The sequence below is a fragment of the Simochromis diagramma genome, unplaced genomic scaffold, assembly GCF_900408965.1.
Source record: "Simochromis diagramma unplaced genomic scaffold, fSimDia1.1 OVJJ01000816.1, whole genome shotgun sequence".
Taxonomy (NCBI): domain Eukaryota; kingdom Metazoa; phylum Chordata; class Actinopteri; order Cichliformes; family Cichlidae; genus Simochromis; species Simochromis diagramma.
Genome location: NW_024386908.1, coordinates 15,993,409 through 16,011,542, shown reverse-complemented (window position 1 = coordinate 16,011,542; position 18,134 = coordinate 15,993,409). Strand labels below are relative to the sequence as shown.

At 41.9% G+C, this 18,134-nt stretch overlaps 1 protein-coding gene across 1 annotated transcript; it reads right to left on the bottom strand.

The window, feature by feature from the left end:
• Positions 1-713: 713 nt before the first annotated feature.
• On the bottom strand, positions 714-16,841 carry zgc:194209 (uncharacterized protein LOC570908 homolog). Its single transcript, XM_040035704.1, has 9 exons — positions 16,725-16,841; positions 7,275-7,364; positions 6,736-6,857; positions 6,546-6,647; positions 5,791-5,943; positions 5,597-5,712; positions 4,029-4,189; positions 3,692-3,887; positions 714-1,842 (listed from the first exon to the last, which is right to left on the bottom strand). Exons 2-9 carry the CDS (start codon positions 7,361-7,363, stop codon positions 1,633-1,635), a joined length of 1,149 nt encoding a protein of 382 aa, XP_039891638.1. The 5' UTR covers position 7,364; positions 16,725-16,841; the 3' UTR covers positions 714-1,632.
• Between the last annotated feature and the right edge of the window lie 1,293 nt (positions 16,842-18,134).

The window sequence follows — 18,134 nt, the reverse complement described above, 5'->3', positions numbered from 1 at the left end:
CTGCAGTGGAATGAACCCGCCCCCCGACCTTACACACACAACACAGACATCACATGGGGATACAAGTCAGAGAACGGTTGCATTACAGAAAAACCACTGAAATGGACACTACAATGGGAAAAGTACAAGAGGAAAAAAAGAGACCTCTACTCATGCAGGGCTACAGGAGGACAGCATGAGAACAGGAAACAAAAAAACTCCTCTGCACAGAAAAGCACATAAATGTCCACAGTACAACATTACAGAGCACGTGACCAGCAACAGGGTTGGGTAGGGGATAAGGAGTAATCCCAGGCAACACAGCAGCCATCCTGCCACTGCGCCGACTCTCCAGCGCGGGCCCAGACCCGCCTCGTGTTCCCAGGAGGCAACAAGCATCGAAGGCATTGGAAGGGGAGGGGGATGTGTGAGTGCTTATCAGTGTAAGTGTATGTGTGTGCGTGTCCATAGTTCAGCTGAGACACTGTCCTTCACCCTATCAGGCTAAGTAAACAGTCTGCTAGCCAACCCAGGTGGCCTTGCATGGGATGGGAAGAATAGTCATCACACAGTCGTTATCAGGGAGTTTTTGTTCGACTCCAGCCTTGGGCCCGTGCAGCTGGCGCCGTGGTGTCCGCATGTTGATGTTGTTGATTTTTCTTTTATGCGAGCAGCTCAGGAGAATTTTAAAGCTGTTCTTTAACACTCCGACACTGGTCTCTCAATCTCCCGTTGGAGAGCCGCGAGCCCCCCCCATGATGGTATCAAACTTCTGCTCCGTGAAAAGAAACAAAAACATTTAATTTTTTGACCAGCTGACGATAAAAGTTTTTGTTTACCAAATGAATTCTCTTGGAAATTGCCACCTATTTAATAACTGGATGGGTGAAAATCACCTGAAATTAGTGTTCTAGGGTTAACGAGTAATGATATTAAAGTCAGTGATGGTTGGAAAGCCACCAGGTGTCTCTACAGTTGTGTTCCAGTTTTTCTCCTGCAGTGCAAAAACAACTCGTAAGCTATTTACGTGAGGATATATTTATCCCCTGTTCATCGCAGGTTTCTAATCTGATTTCACGTCTAGAAAAAGACACTTTCTCTGCTTTTGATTGTTGAGTAAAAAGAGGTTTACTTTAATCTGCTCAGTAATCCCATTCCCCAACTACATCGTTTCTAACCTACAGTGGTCAGATATGAACATAAGTCAAAGATAAGTTTGATCATTTAATTACATTTTATTTATATAACACCAAATAAGAACAACAGTTGCCTCAAGGTACTTTATATTGTAAGGTAAACACCCTAAAATATTTGCAAGAAAACCACAATCAGATGGCCCCTATGAGCAAGTACTTGACAACAGTGGGAAGGATAAACTCACTTTTAACAGGGAGTTTAATTATTATTATTTCTTTAAACTGAGCAGTATTTCAGGGATTCATCCGGAGCCCTGTGTTTTTTGGACACTACGTGTCTTTAGAGGAAAAGATTCAACATTCATTAATTTTAGGGGTAGATTCACTGTGTCTTAAAATGTCTTCAGGTTATCATATTTTCTTAGTTTACTGCTCTGGAAACACTAGTGGTTGTCCTACTGTGAATGTGAAGAACCCTGCATCCACATAAAACGAAAAGAGTCTTTATATGTCATCATCAGCTATCCCAGCCTTCCAAGATGGGAAGGAACGGCAGGTCGGTGCTGCCCAGGTAGGTTCTCCCTCGGTGCTGGAAGACATCGCTGATGGCCCATGTGAGGCGGCCCTCCGGGTCATGAAGCGTTCCCATGAGTTCGCCATCCAATCCCAGCTCCAGGACCAGAGCGTAGCGTGGCAGCAGAATGTTATACCAGTTCAGGGGAACCACCTGGAAACACAAACGCATTGAATGTTTACTATTAGTGCTAAAGTGTAAAATAACTTTAGCACTTAGCTCAGAATAACTCAGAATGTACAGCTAAAATCTGGTAATGTGACAGTTTCCTGCTTTACTTCATTACATATGACAGTAGACAAATAAAACTTTAATGGAGTACTGCTATTAGCAATTTCAAGACATCAATTTGGACTCCTTTTGTGCATCTTACAGACTACAAAAATCTATGAATTTACAATAATCAACCTAATGAATTGCTGATAATAAAAGACACATGACATAAAGAATGACTTCTGAAAGAGTTCTTCAAAAGTTTTCTTGTTCACTTGAAATAAATAATAAATAATAATACTATACACATTTACAGTCTTCCACTTTTTGTTATTCTCCCCCCCCGATAATTTCCTTCTTCGTACCACCTATATGGACGAAAGCTGCTATAATATTTTTTGTAACGCAATCACTTTTCCACACAGAGCCACGAAGCCCCCCCCAATAACAAACACCTTAATTTACTTATGTAAAGACCAGACCCGAGGCTTACAGCTACTAACAACACAGGACACGAAATGATGATTAAGGAGAGGAGAAAAAAAAGAGACATTAATACTTCCTGTTCCCTTTTTTATTAAGATCTTTGCATGGAGTGCTGTCTTTGTTTGACTTAGCTTTGCATAAATGTGGAACTATAACCGGAGATGGTGTCAGGCTGCAGGGAGTGGCAGGAAACAACATTAGACAAAGACGTGTCAGTGTTTTCTTTCATTCAGACTAAAATTGAGATATGAAAGTGGTGGCGTCAACAGTTTGGTATCAACGTCCACTGTGCTAAAATCGTATAAACTTAAAATAAAAGCGAGTTTTTATTTTCCTGGGGGATCAAATCGTGTCTGAACTGAACCATTTCTTTTGTTGTGGTGTCTTTGATTTAATTTTCACCCTTGAAGCAGTTCACCAACAGTTCAGATGTGTGTCCTGGGATGAATTCATTCAAGTGTGTCCGTGTGTGTCGGAGCAGTGTATTTAGTGTCTGTGTGTGTCCAGCTAAAGAGGCCCTGACCCTGTCCTGTTAGATTTCACACTGTCTCGTCACCATGCAGTCAGCAACAAAGCTTGACCACACTATAAATAACTGAGAATCACGGAGACCAGATGCATTATGGGAAAATAGATGAAACTACACTGCTTCTCAACAGAACCTCTGAACTTAAGCTGGGAAGCAGCTAAAACCTTTCATTATTAATTCATCTGCATTGAGCTTCTCAATACAAAAGATGTCCCAGCTACTAACAGCTTATTTGTTACTTTACAACAAAAAATAAACATTTAAGTGATTAATACTTTACTAAACTAAAATTTTCAGGTGATAGTTTAAGCTGATCTAAATTTATCCCTATTAGTCAACTGACAACTTTTTTTAATAGCTTTGTTTTTATCATCGGCATTTTTGGCCGGATCTTTTAAATACTCAACTCAATCCAACATCACTAATTTCAAATTTTGTTGTTGCTTTGGGGAACTGAAGTCATTTCGCAATTCCAGCCAAACAATATTTTAACTGGTTATTTGCAGAAACTACAGACTTTTTTTCTGTGTATTTACATCTTATATTGACGCCTTTCTTATTAAATTTAAATAATCTTAATTTAATTGGACTGAGTTGCAGCTATCAACACAAAAACCAGGATGAAATCAGCACTTATCTGAGATCTTACAGGCTGTTTTAAAAATAGAGCAGATCCTGTTTAGTTGCCAATAATCACACAAGTGAAGGTTTGACTCACATTTTTTTTCCTTATCACCCATCAGCACATTATCCTCATAATCAAAACTCACTGACCTTGGCAAGGAAGCGTTTGACCACTGGGTACGGAGCAATCATATCCAGGAAAGGTGGCACGAACTTCCGAAAGCGAGGTGTTGTTATGCCAACCAGGAATGTACCGTGGTCACTGAGGCGGATGTTGTCGGGATAACCAATCATATTGTCCATGATGACCTCCTTGGTCCCAGATTTTGGGCCTTTTAACCAATACCTGATATACAACAAAACATTTTTCTTGATTTGAGTTTTTCTTCCTTTTGGGGGGAAAAAAGATAATTTTAAGGGAAAAGCTTAGTTTAGGCCTCCAGAAAATGAATGCAACTTTGTATAATATCCTCTAATCAATCCAAACCTCAGTATACGTCCAATGCTGGTTTCCGCCAGTAGCAGGAAGTCTTCGTCAGGTGACAGGACGATGCCGTTCGGCATGTAGAGAGAGTCCAGAAGCACAGTCACACTTCCTGACTGGGGATTGTAGGAGAGAAGACGGCCAAGGCTGTTCAGCTCGATCACCTGAAAAACAATCAGAATTGTTCAGTTTGAACGGTTTAGCACAGCTTAGCCTGATTTTGTACAGCTCTGTATTTAATGTATCCAAACGCCATTTATATAAAGCTCCAGTTTATCTCTTTAGTTTACATAAACTCATGCTGCTCATTTTATCATCGCTCTGTTTTGTTGAATCACCTAAAATACACAAAAAACTACATTTGTTTCTTTGCCTGTTTCACTTCAGTTAGCTTATTTGAACAAATCGTAGCTTATCTGAGATACATTTACTTTTATCTTCATTTATTAATTTCTTACTACTTGAAAATAAGGAAGAAACTATCTCCCTCTGCTCTCAACCAGTCATGACAGATGGCCGGCCCTCCTGAGCCTCGTTCTGCTGGACGTTACTTCCTGTTAAAAGTGAGTTTTTCCTTCCCACTGTTGCCAAGTACTTGCTCATAGGGGCCATCTGATTGTTGTGGTTTTCTTGCTTGGCTTATGAAAAACATTTAGAAAAATGGTTTTATTACATTATTTTATTACATTTAATAATAATAATAATAATAATAATAATAATAATAATAACTATTTATAAAGCGCTTTCAAACAAAGTGCTGTACAACTATTTGAAACTAAAAAGATAAAAAAGAAATAAAAGCAATACAGGTAAAAGACACAATACAAGTTAAAAACAGTAAAAATTTAAAAACTAAAAGCCATAGAATTAAGACATGTAAGATAGGGTGAACAAATGTGTCTTCAGCTTAGTTTTAAAAACCTCCACAGAGCATGCCTGCCTAATATCTTGAGGGAGGGTGTTCCACAGAAACGGGGCAAGGGCAAGATTGCACAGAGAGGGTGGATTCTGGTTGTGTTATAACTCCCTTATCCAGAGAGTGACATTTAATGACCGTAATAATGCTCACTAGAGAATCCATCAGCTCTGTCTTGAACAGTAACGGTTCCACCTTATGTTAAAAGGGTTCTCACTATCTACCACCCAAACTCCACATAAAATAAAACATGGTCATCCCTCAGGCAGTCGACTGCCACGGTGAACCAGGAAATCATATTTCTAATTTACATAATTACTGTGAGAGGTTAATCCAATTTTAAAGTGCTTCCTGAAGCCTCACCAGCAGGACTGAATGGACTCTTGTTGGTTCCTTTTTTTGGCAAATTGGGCAGATGAACAGAGACAAAGAACTAGCTTAAGTGTCCTCTTGTGTTTTTGAGTGCTGTGGTTACTAAGCAACTCTGAAGGGAAAAAAAACAATCCTCAATGGCTTGCTTGCATCAGCAGTCCTTTTTGCGATCTATTAGAAGACCAGAGCTGCTGCCCACCTTTGTTTCCAAATCTTCTTTGCGCAAATCTACAGTAAAAGTTGTGTTTGGATTATTATTTTAAAGCCCAGACCTCCTTCTCACCTCCAGTTTGACGTGCCTGCGTCCCCAGCGACTGGAGGAGTCCGTGAAATAGATGATTCCAGTTTGGGAGGAAATCTCAAGCCCGTTTAAAAAGGTAAAGGGAACGCCATCAGCTCCTGAGGACAAACAGAATGACTTTACTGGTCTTAAAGGGATTCATACAGCATGTGGAGCACAACTAGCACACTCTGTACCCTCTGAATTAGCCAGGAGTAAAGTCTTTTCTCCGGTTTTGGGATTCACGCTGTGCAGCCCAAAGTAAGAGTCAGCAACGATCAGCTGACCGTGACGATCCAAACGGATGCCATGAGGGCGACCGCACACAGGTTCATAGTCTGTACTGCTACCTGCAGACACACAACATGTGGTGCTGTGAAAACATTCAATGTTGTTCATTTTTGTGTCTTTTTGACATGCAAAAATCAACTTAAAGATTTCCATTAGTCTCATATGTGCTTTTAAATACTAAAAAGTAAACCTCAAATAATAAATAAAGGTTTACTGAATAATTAAATGCATCACCTTTAATATTCAGGTTTCATGTGTGCTGCAAATTACATTTTTCCCAGTGTTGTTGTAGCTAAATGCAGCGAGTCATCTGGTCTGGGTTATTTCCACTGAGGTAAATGAATCCTTGTTAACTGCCAAAGTTTATTATCATCCAATTTTCTTCTAACCAAATGAAGCACTGAGCTACTTTGGCTGTCCCCTTAGACATACGAGCTCCTATTAGCCCTCTGATACTCAAAGTTAAAATTTAACTTTAAAAGTCATGTGAAGTCAGCTATTAAATGCTAGCTTTTATCTTCATACTATTTAAAAAAGATGAAGTGCTGATTTGAAGGACATAATGTCACAGATTACAACAGCTACACAGTAAAGTTATGAAGACCACAAAAAGTTAGGAGTAAAGTGAGGAAGGATCAGTCATCCCTGAACAAACACCAACCGCATTCTGGTAGATTTTGTCCCATGTGAGTGATGAAGGTCAGGCTGTCGTCAGGACCGATTCTCCACAGCTTCCCGTCCACTGTGCCCGTGTACACATTACCTGAAACACACACTCCATCAATATGTAGCTTGCACGTAGATGTCTTCACACAGGAATAAGAGAGAAGGGGGAAAACAAACTCTCTCACCATGCTCATCAGCAGTGAAGGATTCCGGTCCGTGTAGTTTCCCAGTGAACAGCCTGCGACCCTTCTGCAGACGGGTGTTGACAGCCAGCAGCCCCTCCAGAGCCGGAGGTGGCCCCTTCAGTCTGAGGAAACAAACCGTGGGTAACAATACAGGAAAACTGAACAGCAGCACAGAGCTAGATGAGCTTTGTGTTATGAGCTATTATAATAGTTTTTGAACCTTAAATGAAAGGAAAAATGTAAATACATGGTTTTACGAAAGCTACTCTCTATATACACAGAGGCAAAAAGCATTCTTGATTGAATTAAAACATAAAAATGCAATCTGACTTTGACTGGTCTGCCCTTAAACTCTTCTCCTTATACACATCTGATCCAGTGGTTTAACTTTGCTTGTAAAACAGCAGTTTGGTTCTTGCATCCGCTTTTAAAAGGCTGTTAACTGTATCTGCTGCACTTCCCACTATAACCATGTTTGCGGGCCTGAAGCACTCCGCAGTCACATTGGAGGGACTCCAGCTGAAAGTGTGAATACTTACACGTGTGGTTTGGGGTCGATGGGAGACGGCAGCAGGTAAACTCCAACAGCTACAGCCAGGAGAGCCACTAACAGAGATCGCCTTCCCATTCTGAGCGAGACAGGAAAGAAAAAGCACTGGTTACTACAAAATTCATGACATCATAACACAGCTGCAAACTATTTGTGGCCAAATATTTCTGCCACCCTTTGACATTTTGTTGTTTTTCACTGGTCTATTGACCACAGAGCTGAATTGTTTTAAATGTATTTTAACTTAAAAAAAAAAAAAAAAAAGAAGTATCCATAAAGGGGAGACAGTTACTATGAACTTTGGATGCCTACAGATGTGAATTTCGGGGAGTTCCAGCACGATAACACGTTTTCCAGCAGTGACCTTTTAATGCCAAATCATGACTCGTGTTCTTAAAAACATTCATTCTAACACCATGAACATGATTATCTCCACCAAAAACAATGTTGTGACTTCAGTCAGCAGCTCCACACACGCTCCTCCTCCTCCTCATCTGCTCTGACAGATTCATTAACCATGAAGGAGCCAGAAGGGGGGAAAAAAAAAAATAGAGGTCGTCCACTATTAGAACATTTCATGCTTTCAGGCAGCTTCATGGACACAGATGAGATGTACATGATTAAAATCCCCCCATAACGAGACATTTTGCATGTGTAGATAATTTTGAGCATAAGTCAAAGTAGAAATGTTAACATCCACAAGGAGATTTTGAATTAATTCATTATTATTAATTAGTTAACTAAAAACGTTATTTGTGTAGCATTCATGCAGCTAAAATTCCATCACGATTTTTCTAGAAAATGTGTGATAATTATATTTCTGATGATGATTTCTATCCATGTTTGCAACTTACAGGAAGCTGCAGCTGCATTATAGCACAACACTTTTAACACAGCATTCAATCCAGAAATGTGCATCCCCCTTTTTCGATTACAGCACACAGAAAACAAATCAAATGTTTAAACTGAGAATATTCGCTAATTTAAGAAAAAAAAAAAAAAGAGCCTATTTGGATTTTGTGGCCATGTTTCCCCCTGTGTAGATTGCTGATTCATTTTTACAAAACTGTAGTCTTAGGCTGGCACGTGGCTCTCAGTCTCAGATATTCCCGGCTTTGTCTTAATGTTGTGAGAGTTGCTCACGAATGGCCTTGCTCTATGTCATATGGCTCTATGTCATATGGAAGGTGCTCCACCTGGAGACTCTGTTGTCCTGCTGGGAGACTTCAATGCTCACGTGGGTAACAACAGCAAGACCTGGAGGGGCGTGATTGGGAGGAACGGCCTCCCTGATCTGAACCCAAGCGGTGCTTTGTTATTGGACTTCTGTGCTAATCACAGTTTGGCCATAACGAACACCCTGTTCGAACATAAGAGTGTCCATAAGTGCACGTGGCACCAGGACGCTCTAGGCCGTAGGTCGATGATCGATTTTGTAATCGTATCACCAGACCTGCGACCATATGTTCTGGACACTCGGGTAAAGAGAGGGGCTGAGCTGTCAACTGATCACCACCTGGTGGTGAGTTGGATCAGGTGGCGGGGGAGGACGCTGGACAGCCCTGGTGCACCTAAACACGTAGTGAGGGTGTGCTGGGAACGTCTAGCAGAGGGCCCCAGTCCGCGAGATCTTCAACGCACACCTCCGGCAGAGCTTCCACAGCATTCCAAGGGAGACTGGGGACATTGAGTCCGAATGGACCATGTTCAGCGTCTCCATTGCCGAAGCTACTGCATTGAGCTGCGGCCGCAAGGTGGTTGGTGCCTGCCGTGGTGGTAATCCCCGAACCAAATGGTGGACACCAGAGGTGAAGGGAGCCACCAGGCTGAAGAAGGAGTCCTATCGGGCTTGGTTAGCCTGTGGGACTCCGGAGGCAGCCGACAGGTATCGACAGGCCAAGCGGAATGCGGCTCGGGCAGTGGCTGAAGCAAAAACTCGTGTGTGGGAGGAGTTCGGAGAGGCCATGGAAAAAGACTTTCGGACTGCCTCGAAGAGATTCTGGCAAACCGTCAGGCGTCTCAGGAGGGGAAAGCGGTGCTCTACCTGCACTGTGTATAGTGCTGGCGGAGCGCTGCTGATGTCGACTGGGAAAATTGTCAGGCGGTGGAAGGAATACTTCGAGGACCTCCTTAATCCCACTGACATGTCTTTCGAGGAGGAAGCAGAGTCTGGGGATGAGGGGAATGACCCGCCAATTTCCGGGGGCGAGGTCACTGAGGCAGTTAAACAACTCCTTGGTGGCAGAGCCCCTGGTGTTGATGAGGTCCGCCCCGAGTTCCTGAAGGCTCTGGACATTGTAGGGCTGTCCTGGTTGACATGCCTCTGCAATGTTGCGTGGAGATCAGGGGCAGTACCTGTGGACTGGCAGACCGGGGTGGTGGTCCCCATCTTTAAGAAGGGGGACCGGAGGGTGTGTTCCAACTACAGGGGGATCACACTCCTCAGCCTCCCTGGGAAAGTCTATGCCAGGGTGCTGAAAAAGAGAGTTCGTCCGCTAGTCGAACCTCGGATACAGGAGGAACAATGCGGTTTTCGTCCTGGTCGCGGAACACTGGACCAGCTCTTTATCCTCTCCAGGATACTTGAGGGTGCATGGGAGTTTGCCCAACCAGTCTACATGTGTTTTGTGGACTTGGAGAAGGCATTCGACCGTGTCCCTCGGGGTGTCCTGTGGGAGGTGTTGCGGGAGTATGGGGTGTCTGGCCCATTGCTACGGGCCATTCGATCCCTATACAACCGTTGTAAGAGCTTGGTTCGCATTGCCGGCAATAAGTCGGACTCGTTCCCAGTGGGTGATGGGCTCCACCAGGGCTGCCCTTTGTCTCCGGTTCTGTTCATAATTTTTATGGACAGGATTTCTAGGCGCAGCCAAGTGGCGGAGGGCTTTCGCTTTGGTGGCCTCAGAAGCTCATTTCTGATTTTTGCGGATGATGTGGTTCTGTTGGCTTCATCGGGTGAGGGCCTCCAGCTCGCACTGGAACGGTTCGCAGCCGAGTGTGAAGCAGCAGGAATGAGGATCAGCACCTCTGAATCTGAGGCCATGGTTCTCAGCCGGAAAAGGGTGGAGTGCCCACTCCGGGTCGGGGATGAGTTCCTGCCCCAAGTGGAGGAGTTCAAGTATCTCGGGGTCTTGTTCGCGAGTGATGGGAGAAGGGAGCAGGAGATTGACAGACGGATTGGGGCTGCAGCTGCAGTAATGCAGACGCTGCACCGGTCCGTCGTGGTGAAGAGGGAGCTGAGTGTAAAAGTGAAGCTCTCAATTTACCGGTCGATCTACGTCCCTACCCTCACCTATGGCCACGAGCTGTGGGTAGTAACCGAAAGAACGAGATCGTGGATACAAGCGGCAGAAATGAGCTTCCTCCGAAGGGTGGCTGGCCTCTCCCTTAGAGATAGGGTGAGAAGTTCGGCCATCCGGGAGGGGCTCAGAGTAGAGCAGCTGCTGCTCCATATCGAAAGGAGCCAGCTGAGGTGGTTCGGGCATCTGACAAGGATGCCCCCTGGGCGCCTCCTGGGTGAGGTGTTCCAGGCATGTCCCACCGGGAGGAGGCCCCGGGGCAGACCCAGGACACGCTGGAGAGATTATATCTCTCGGCTGGCCTGGGAACGCCTTGGTGTTCCCCCGGATAAGCTGGAGGAGGTGGCTGGGGAGAGGGAGGTCTGGGCCTCTTTGCTTAGGCTGCTGCCCCCGCGACCCGGCCTCGGATAAAGCGGATGAAGATGGATGGATGGATGGATGACAGAAATGGTTTTGTTTAAATAAACAAAACCATTTCTTCTTCAAACTATTTCAGAAAAATGTACAACCTGGTACACAAAAGTTCACCAGTATTCAGGAAAATTGCAAAGCTTAAAACTTCCTTGGCGTCGAGCCTCCAGACACTCACTGAATGTCGCTTCCTGCTCAATATCGACTGGACAAGACGCACATATCAGCTCAAATATGAAGCACAACAAGCTGCCTTTGTTAACACATTTTATGGTTACGCTACAGGACCTGCAGTTAATGAGTGCTCGGAGTGTACTTTGGCTTAGTGTTGATTACACCAAGCTCCTCTGATTCCTTTGAACATAAAGGAAACACTGTGGAGGTTTTTCTTGTTTCCTCACATCAGGTGATGTTAATCAGTCAGAAACTCAGATGTGGCATTTGAGTGTCAAGTGGAAAAAATGTGACATTTTGCAGTTGTGACAGCTTTGTAGGAATGAGAGAATTCCCAAAGACTGAGCTCTGGGGAACAGTTGTGCAACAGTTGTGCAACAGATTGCTGGATTTCCAGCTAACCTCCTTAAATTTAGAGGCTAAATAACAACTTGTTCTGCACATTCTCCTGCCCCATATCAATAAATAAAAAGTCAGGAGACTTTGTTAAAATGAGTTTGTTACAATTATTTCCCATTAACATACATATATATATATATATATATATATATATATATATATATATATATATATATATATATATTAGGGGTGCAACGATACACAAAATTCACGGTTCGGTTCGGTTCGATACTTTGGTGTCACGGTTCGATATTTTTTTCGATACAAAAAAATGTTCATGTCTTTTTAATTTGTCATTTATTAAAATTATAAATATATATTTTAACTCAAAAGTACAGTTTTTAAATTTAACCCTAACCCTTGTGCGTGTTTTTTATTTTGACAGCGAATACGCACCTGTGGACCACTTATGTGCAGCCCTGGTTATTTAGCTCATCATATTGCAGCCACAGAAATTATTTTGTCCATGAAACCATAAAGCTGCACTTTCTTTTTGCCTTATAGTCTGATTTGTCATAACTTCTCCGTTTTGTGGTAAGCTTTTCTTTGGCTGTCACTTCTTCACCCTGACCTGTCTTATTTGGCTCAGCAGAACTAAAATATATCCTGCTGCTTTTACACACACACTCACATAAGCTCAGCGATTCTCTGCGCGATCAACCTCTCACATGTTTAAGCTGCGGGAGATTTCACTTGTCATGTTTGCATAGTAAGCTAACAATTAATAAGACGATGTCAGAGGAATTGGTGCACAAATTATCATCACTCACAGATCAGTACTGTCGCTCTCTATACACAGTTCGCGCGATTGCAAAGTGAAAGCAAAAAAACAAGCGCAAATTCAAACACGATTTCAATATGTCACATATTGACAGTGGCTCACCCAATGACATAATTACCCAGCTACATTTCTGAAAGAATGCAAAAGCATTGACATATATTTTTCCTTCCTACAATAGCCCGACAGGCAGGGCAGAGATAGCCCCGGGACGTTGGGCTAGCGATATTGCGAGCCCTGTATCTGATTGAGGAATCACTCATCTTTGGAAAAGAGAGTTTATTACAGAGAAATGTCTCTTTCCAAAATAAAAGCTATACTATCCGCTTCTTCTGGGCTATATTCTCAGCAGCATATTAAACATATCAGGTCCCCATAAGGAGAATCATGTGCTAACAGCTGTCTAAATGACTCGGCTAAAGTTTGTAGCATGCGTGCTTATTGTTTTTGTCTTTGCACTAGGATGATGTCGGCGTAAATGTGCAGTCATATTCGTTGTGTTCCCACTAGTGCTTTCAGGTTAATCTCGTTGAAATAACCTTAACGCCACAACACGGCAAATCTCCGTTAACGAGCTACCACCGATCGCCCCGTGCATGGGGCTAGACGGCCAACACGTTAACGAGCTAACTGCGCTAACACACTAGCTCCCACCCATGTAATTGAGCATTGCATGGCACATCCAACATACTGTTTTACTTTAGTCCATGACTCGCTTACCTTCAGGGTCATACGTCACATGAAAACCAAAATAATTCCAAACGCCAGATCTGAATGAGGGTGGGGGAGGTCCACTTCTGTCTCGCTAGCTTGCCCTGCGCTCTTCCTTCTGACGATGCTGTCTGTGTTGAGTGCTCAGTGAATCTGCGTTCGACTACTCCGCCTAGGCTGCACTCTCGAGCCTAGGCGGAGTAGTCAAATGCAGATTCACTGAGCGCTCAACACAGACAGCATCGTCAGAAGGAAAGTTGATAAAATAAATTACAAATTTTGTATTGTTCTTTTTTTTTATCCCCTTTGGTTTTCTTTCTTTCTCTCCCTCTCTTTCTTTCATTCTTTCCCCCTGTCCTATCCCACAGTCATGTCTGTCCCGTTTGCAACTGAAAATAAAATAAATTCATAATTATAATAAAGGTCAATCAAATGGACCAATATGATGATCCACTTGGTAAAATAAATCCTCTTGGCATCTTTCTTGGCCCCAAGACAACAATTCTGATGGCTATAGATCCAAACGGGACACATAAAAAAAAAAAAAAAAAAAAAAAAAAAAAAAAAAAAATTTTTTTTTTTTTTTTTTAATTGTATTGTTCGATACATATGCGTACCGAACCGAAAGCACTGTATCGAACGGTTCGATATCGATACGAATATCGTTGCACCCCTAATATATATATATATTAGGGGTGCAACGATACACAAAATTCACGGTTCGGTTCGGTTCGATACTTTGGTGTCACGGTTCGATATTTTTTCGATACAAAATAAATGTTCATGCCTTTTTAATTTGTCATTTATTAAAATTATAAATATATATTTTAACTCAAAAGTACAGTTTTTAAATTTAACCCTAACCCTTGTGCGTGTTTTTTATTTTGACAGCGAATGCGCACCTGCGGACCACTTATGTGCAGCCCTGGTTATTTAGCTCGTCATATTGCAGCCACAGAAATTCTTTTGTCCATGAAACCATAAAGCTGCACTTTCTTTTTGCCTTATAGTCTGATTTGTCATAACTTCTCCGTTTTGTGGTAAGCTTTTCTTTGGCTGTCACTTCTTCACCCTGACCTGTCTTATTTGGCTCAGCAGAACTGAAATGCTTTTACACGCTCACTCACATAAGCTCAGCGATTCTCTGCGCGATCAACCTCTCACATGTTTAAGCTTGCTGCGGGAGATTTCACTTGTCATGTTTGCATAGTAAGCTAACGATTAATAAGACAATGTCAGAGGAATTGGTGCACAAATTATCATCACTCACAGGTCAGTGCTGTCGCTCTCTATACACAGTTCGCACGATTGCAAAGTGAAAGCAAAAAAACAAGCGCAAATTCAAACGCGACTTCAATATGTCACATATTGACAGTGGCTCACCGATGCCAATGACATAATTACCCAGCTACATTTCTGAAAGAATGCAAAAGCATTGACATATATTTTTCCTACAATAGCCCGACGGGCAGGGAAGAGATAGATTTTGGTAGCCCGACTGAAAAAATCGCTAGCTCCGGGACGTCGGGCTAGCGATATTGCAAGCCCTGTATCTGATTGAGGAATCACTCATCTTTGGAAAAGAGAGTTTATTACAGAGAAATGCCTCTTTCCAAAATAAAAGCTATACTATCCGCTTCTTCTGGGCTATATTCTCAGCAGCATAAGGAGAATCATGTGCTAACAGCTGTCTAAATGACTCGGCTAAAGTTAGTAGCATGCTTGTTGTTTTTGTCTTTGCACTAGGATGATGTCGGCGTAAATGTGCAGTCATATTCGTTGTGTTCCCACTAGTGCTTTCAGGTTAATCTCGTTGAAATGACCTTAACGCCACAACACGGCAAATCTCCGTTAACGAGCTACCGCCGATCGCTCCGTGCATGGGGCTAGACGGCAAACACGTTAACGAGCTAACTGCGCTAACACACTAGTTCACACCAATGTAATTGAGCATTGCATGGCACATCCAACATACTGTTTTACTTTAGTCCATGACTCGCTTACCTTCAGGGTCATACGTCACATGAAAACCAAAATAATTCCAAACGCCAGATCTGAATGTTGCAAGTAGAGCTTAACTTCTGTCTCGCTAGCTTGCCCTGCACTCTTCCTTCTGACTATGCTGTCTGTGTTGAGCGCTCAGTGGATCTGCGCTCGACAGTGCAGCCTAGGCGGAGCAGTCGAACACAGATTCACTGAGCGCTCAACACAGACAGCATCGTCAGAAGGAAAATTGATAAAATAAGTTACAAATGTTGTATTGTTCGATACATATGCGTACCGAACCGAAAGCACTGTATCGAACGGTTCAATATCGATACGAATATCGTTGCACCCCTAATATATATATATATATATATAGTTATTTCTTTTTTTCTGGTATTTGTTAGTTGGTAAAGTAACAGAATCATGTCTGAGTAGTTTACTAATTCACAAAAGGGTTTAGTCCTGGTGATAAGGAGAACAGTGGACTCTTAATGCAGCACATAAAAATGATTAATTAATCAGCTTAGCAAGGTGACTGCTGTGCTCCAGGGACAGGTTGACATGCAGAAAGGTTGAGCCAGCACAGATTCTAGATCAACATTCATCAGCCCATCTCAATCAGTAAAAACCACTGTAGAAAAACTGTATTTAAAATGCACACATAAATAAAACAAACTTTCCCCATCTTATTTTAGATATTCCTTTATTTGGTAAGCTTCAATTTTTACGAGTCTGCTATTGTAAAATAAAAACTTGCCTTTAAAATAAAGTTTACGCTGACTCACTGCACCACCTTCTGGTACAAACTGGTATTACACAAAAGTACAGCCTGGCCCTAGTTGGACTTCTGTTGATTTCTCTTCAACACAATATATGAATGTTTTGGACAGTGTTGATTGCTTTAGTTAATTCTGTAAGACTTTAAATTATTTTTAATCATATGAATTTATAGTAAGTGCTTTTAAGTGTAAAAAGGTACATTCTTTAGTTGTTCACCTAAAGAAAATATGCCTGAGTGCAAGACAGGGTCTTCTTACGCCCTTAAAAAATGCCAGATAACATAACATAACAGCATGTTTCTGGGACCGCATGTTTGTCACCCATGTTGTATCGTTAGGTAATGAAGCATTATCTGGTTGCAACGGTGCGTTAAGGTTCAGCTTTCACCACCATGTATTACGTATTCAGACCATTTGTTCTGGCCAGTGGAAGCTCAACTGAAAACCATTACAATCAAACCTGCTACACCCGAGAAGTTTTTTTTTTCTTAGTGGGTCATAAAAAAGTCTTTAACTCGCTTTCAATCTTTTAGGATAAAGCAGGTAAACGTATAGCCACAGATGTTTGACGGGAGGTTTGTGGAGCGCAAAGAGAACATTCCCACTTGCTGGTCGTGCATGCGTTTGGTAACATGAATCACTGGAAATAAAAACCTTTTATAAGTATGTAATCGAAGCCGAAATGTAGTCCAGAGCCTAGTAAGTCCAACAAACTATTGAATTCGTTTTTTTTTCCAAGTTGTTATTCTCCTAAAATAGAGCAGATTCAATCAATTTACACATTTTTAAGCGCAATCTGGCACAGGGCTCACAGAGAACGGTCACTTTAAGCTCGCTTTCGGTGGATTAGTGACTGTTTTAAATGAGCGCGAGCTAAAAATGAAACGAAGTATCAAACTTACATGACTGAAGTTCTGAGCGCGCGACTCCTCCGTCTGCTGGATAAGCCTCCGTATCAAGCAGAGGCGAAGCGGTAACGTCAAGACGACCGGAATGTACAGGAGCTTATCCGGTTTGGACCATCAAAAATAAAAGCCTCATCGGCGATTGTTTTGGAACCTATTTATGTCTTTGCTTAACAGAAATCCAGTGCAAAGAATTACAAACCCCAAAATTTACCGTCAAAGATTTTAACGTCATTTAAGTTAGTATAAAATTTTGATTGAGGACATTTTTCCAAAAATGGATTGATTTACAAAATATATCACTCTTGCTCAGTTTTTATTTTGAAAGTGGTATTGATGTTACTCCCGTATTTTTCCTGACAACTTCATACACGAGGTTGAGCGTTCGAAAGAGGGACTCCCACATTTATGTGAGGTTATTTGAGTTAGGGTCAAACAGAGGACGAAAGGAGGAGCTGCTGCATTGCTGCTAGTGATGGGATTTCCGGCTCTTTCGGCTCGGCTTACTAATAAGAGCCGGCTCTTTCGGCTCCGAACCGGCTCTTCAGGTTGTTTTGTTGCTTTAATTAATTTATTATTACAATGATATTAAATTATGCACAAAAGGAATTACTAATGTAAAAAAAGTGGTTTTATTTATATATGTTTATATATAAATATATACAGTGGCCCCTAGAGACAAAGCATGTACAAACTCCAAAACACATTTCTAGCGTTAACTGAACTTCCAGACAGAGCTACCTAGATCACTTAAATTACACAATTGAAAGCATATGTGTATTGTTTGTGTATTTATACACAAGCACTCATATATATTCAAATAATTTAAAAAAAATGTTCATTTGCTTGTTACTACCACACACCAAATCCGGTTGTTGTTACTTGCTGGCTTGTGTAGCCTCTAGGTAACAAAAGCTCAACACTGCCCCTAGCATCCTGGAGCACTTCTGTTGTCTTTTGTACATATTTTGGAGTTTTTACGTGCTTCTGAGTTTGTACGTGCTTCTGAGTTTGTGCGCGCTTCAGGGTTCGTACGTGTTTTGAAGTTTGTACGTGCTGCTTTGTCTCTAGGGGCCACCGTAAATATACTTTTATTTATTCACTCCACATAAAATGTAATAAATAAATCATATAATACAAAAACCAACTATTCACAGTTCAACTTTTAACTATTTAAATTTTCAGCTTTTTCTTTTTAAACAAATTTAAAGTGAAACAACACAAAACACTGCAAACCACAACACAATTACATATAAATTAAAATATGAAAACAAAAAGAAGATGCATATTCTCTGTCATATGGGCCTGCATGAATAAACTTTCTCAATCCTTTATCATCCGCAACTGAAAATAGTTGTGGATGATCACTATACCTTTCTAATTTGATGTTGTTGTCCCTGGCTTTCT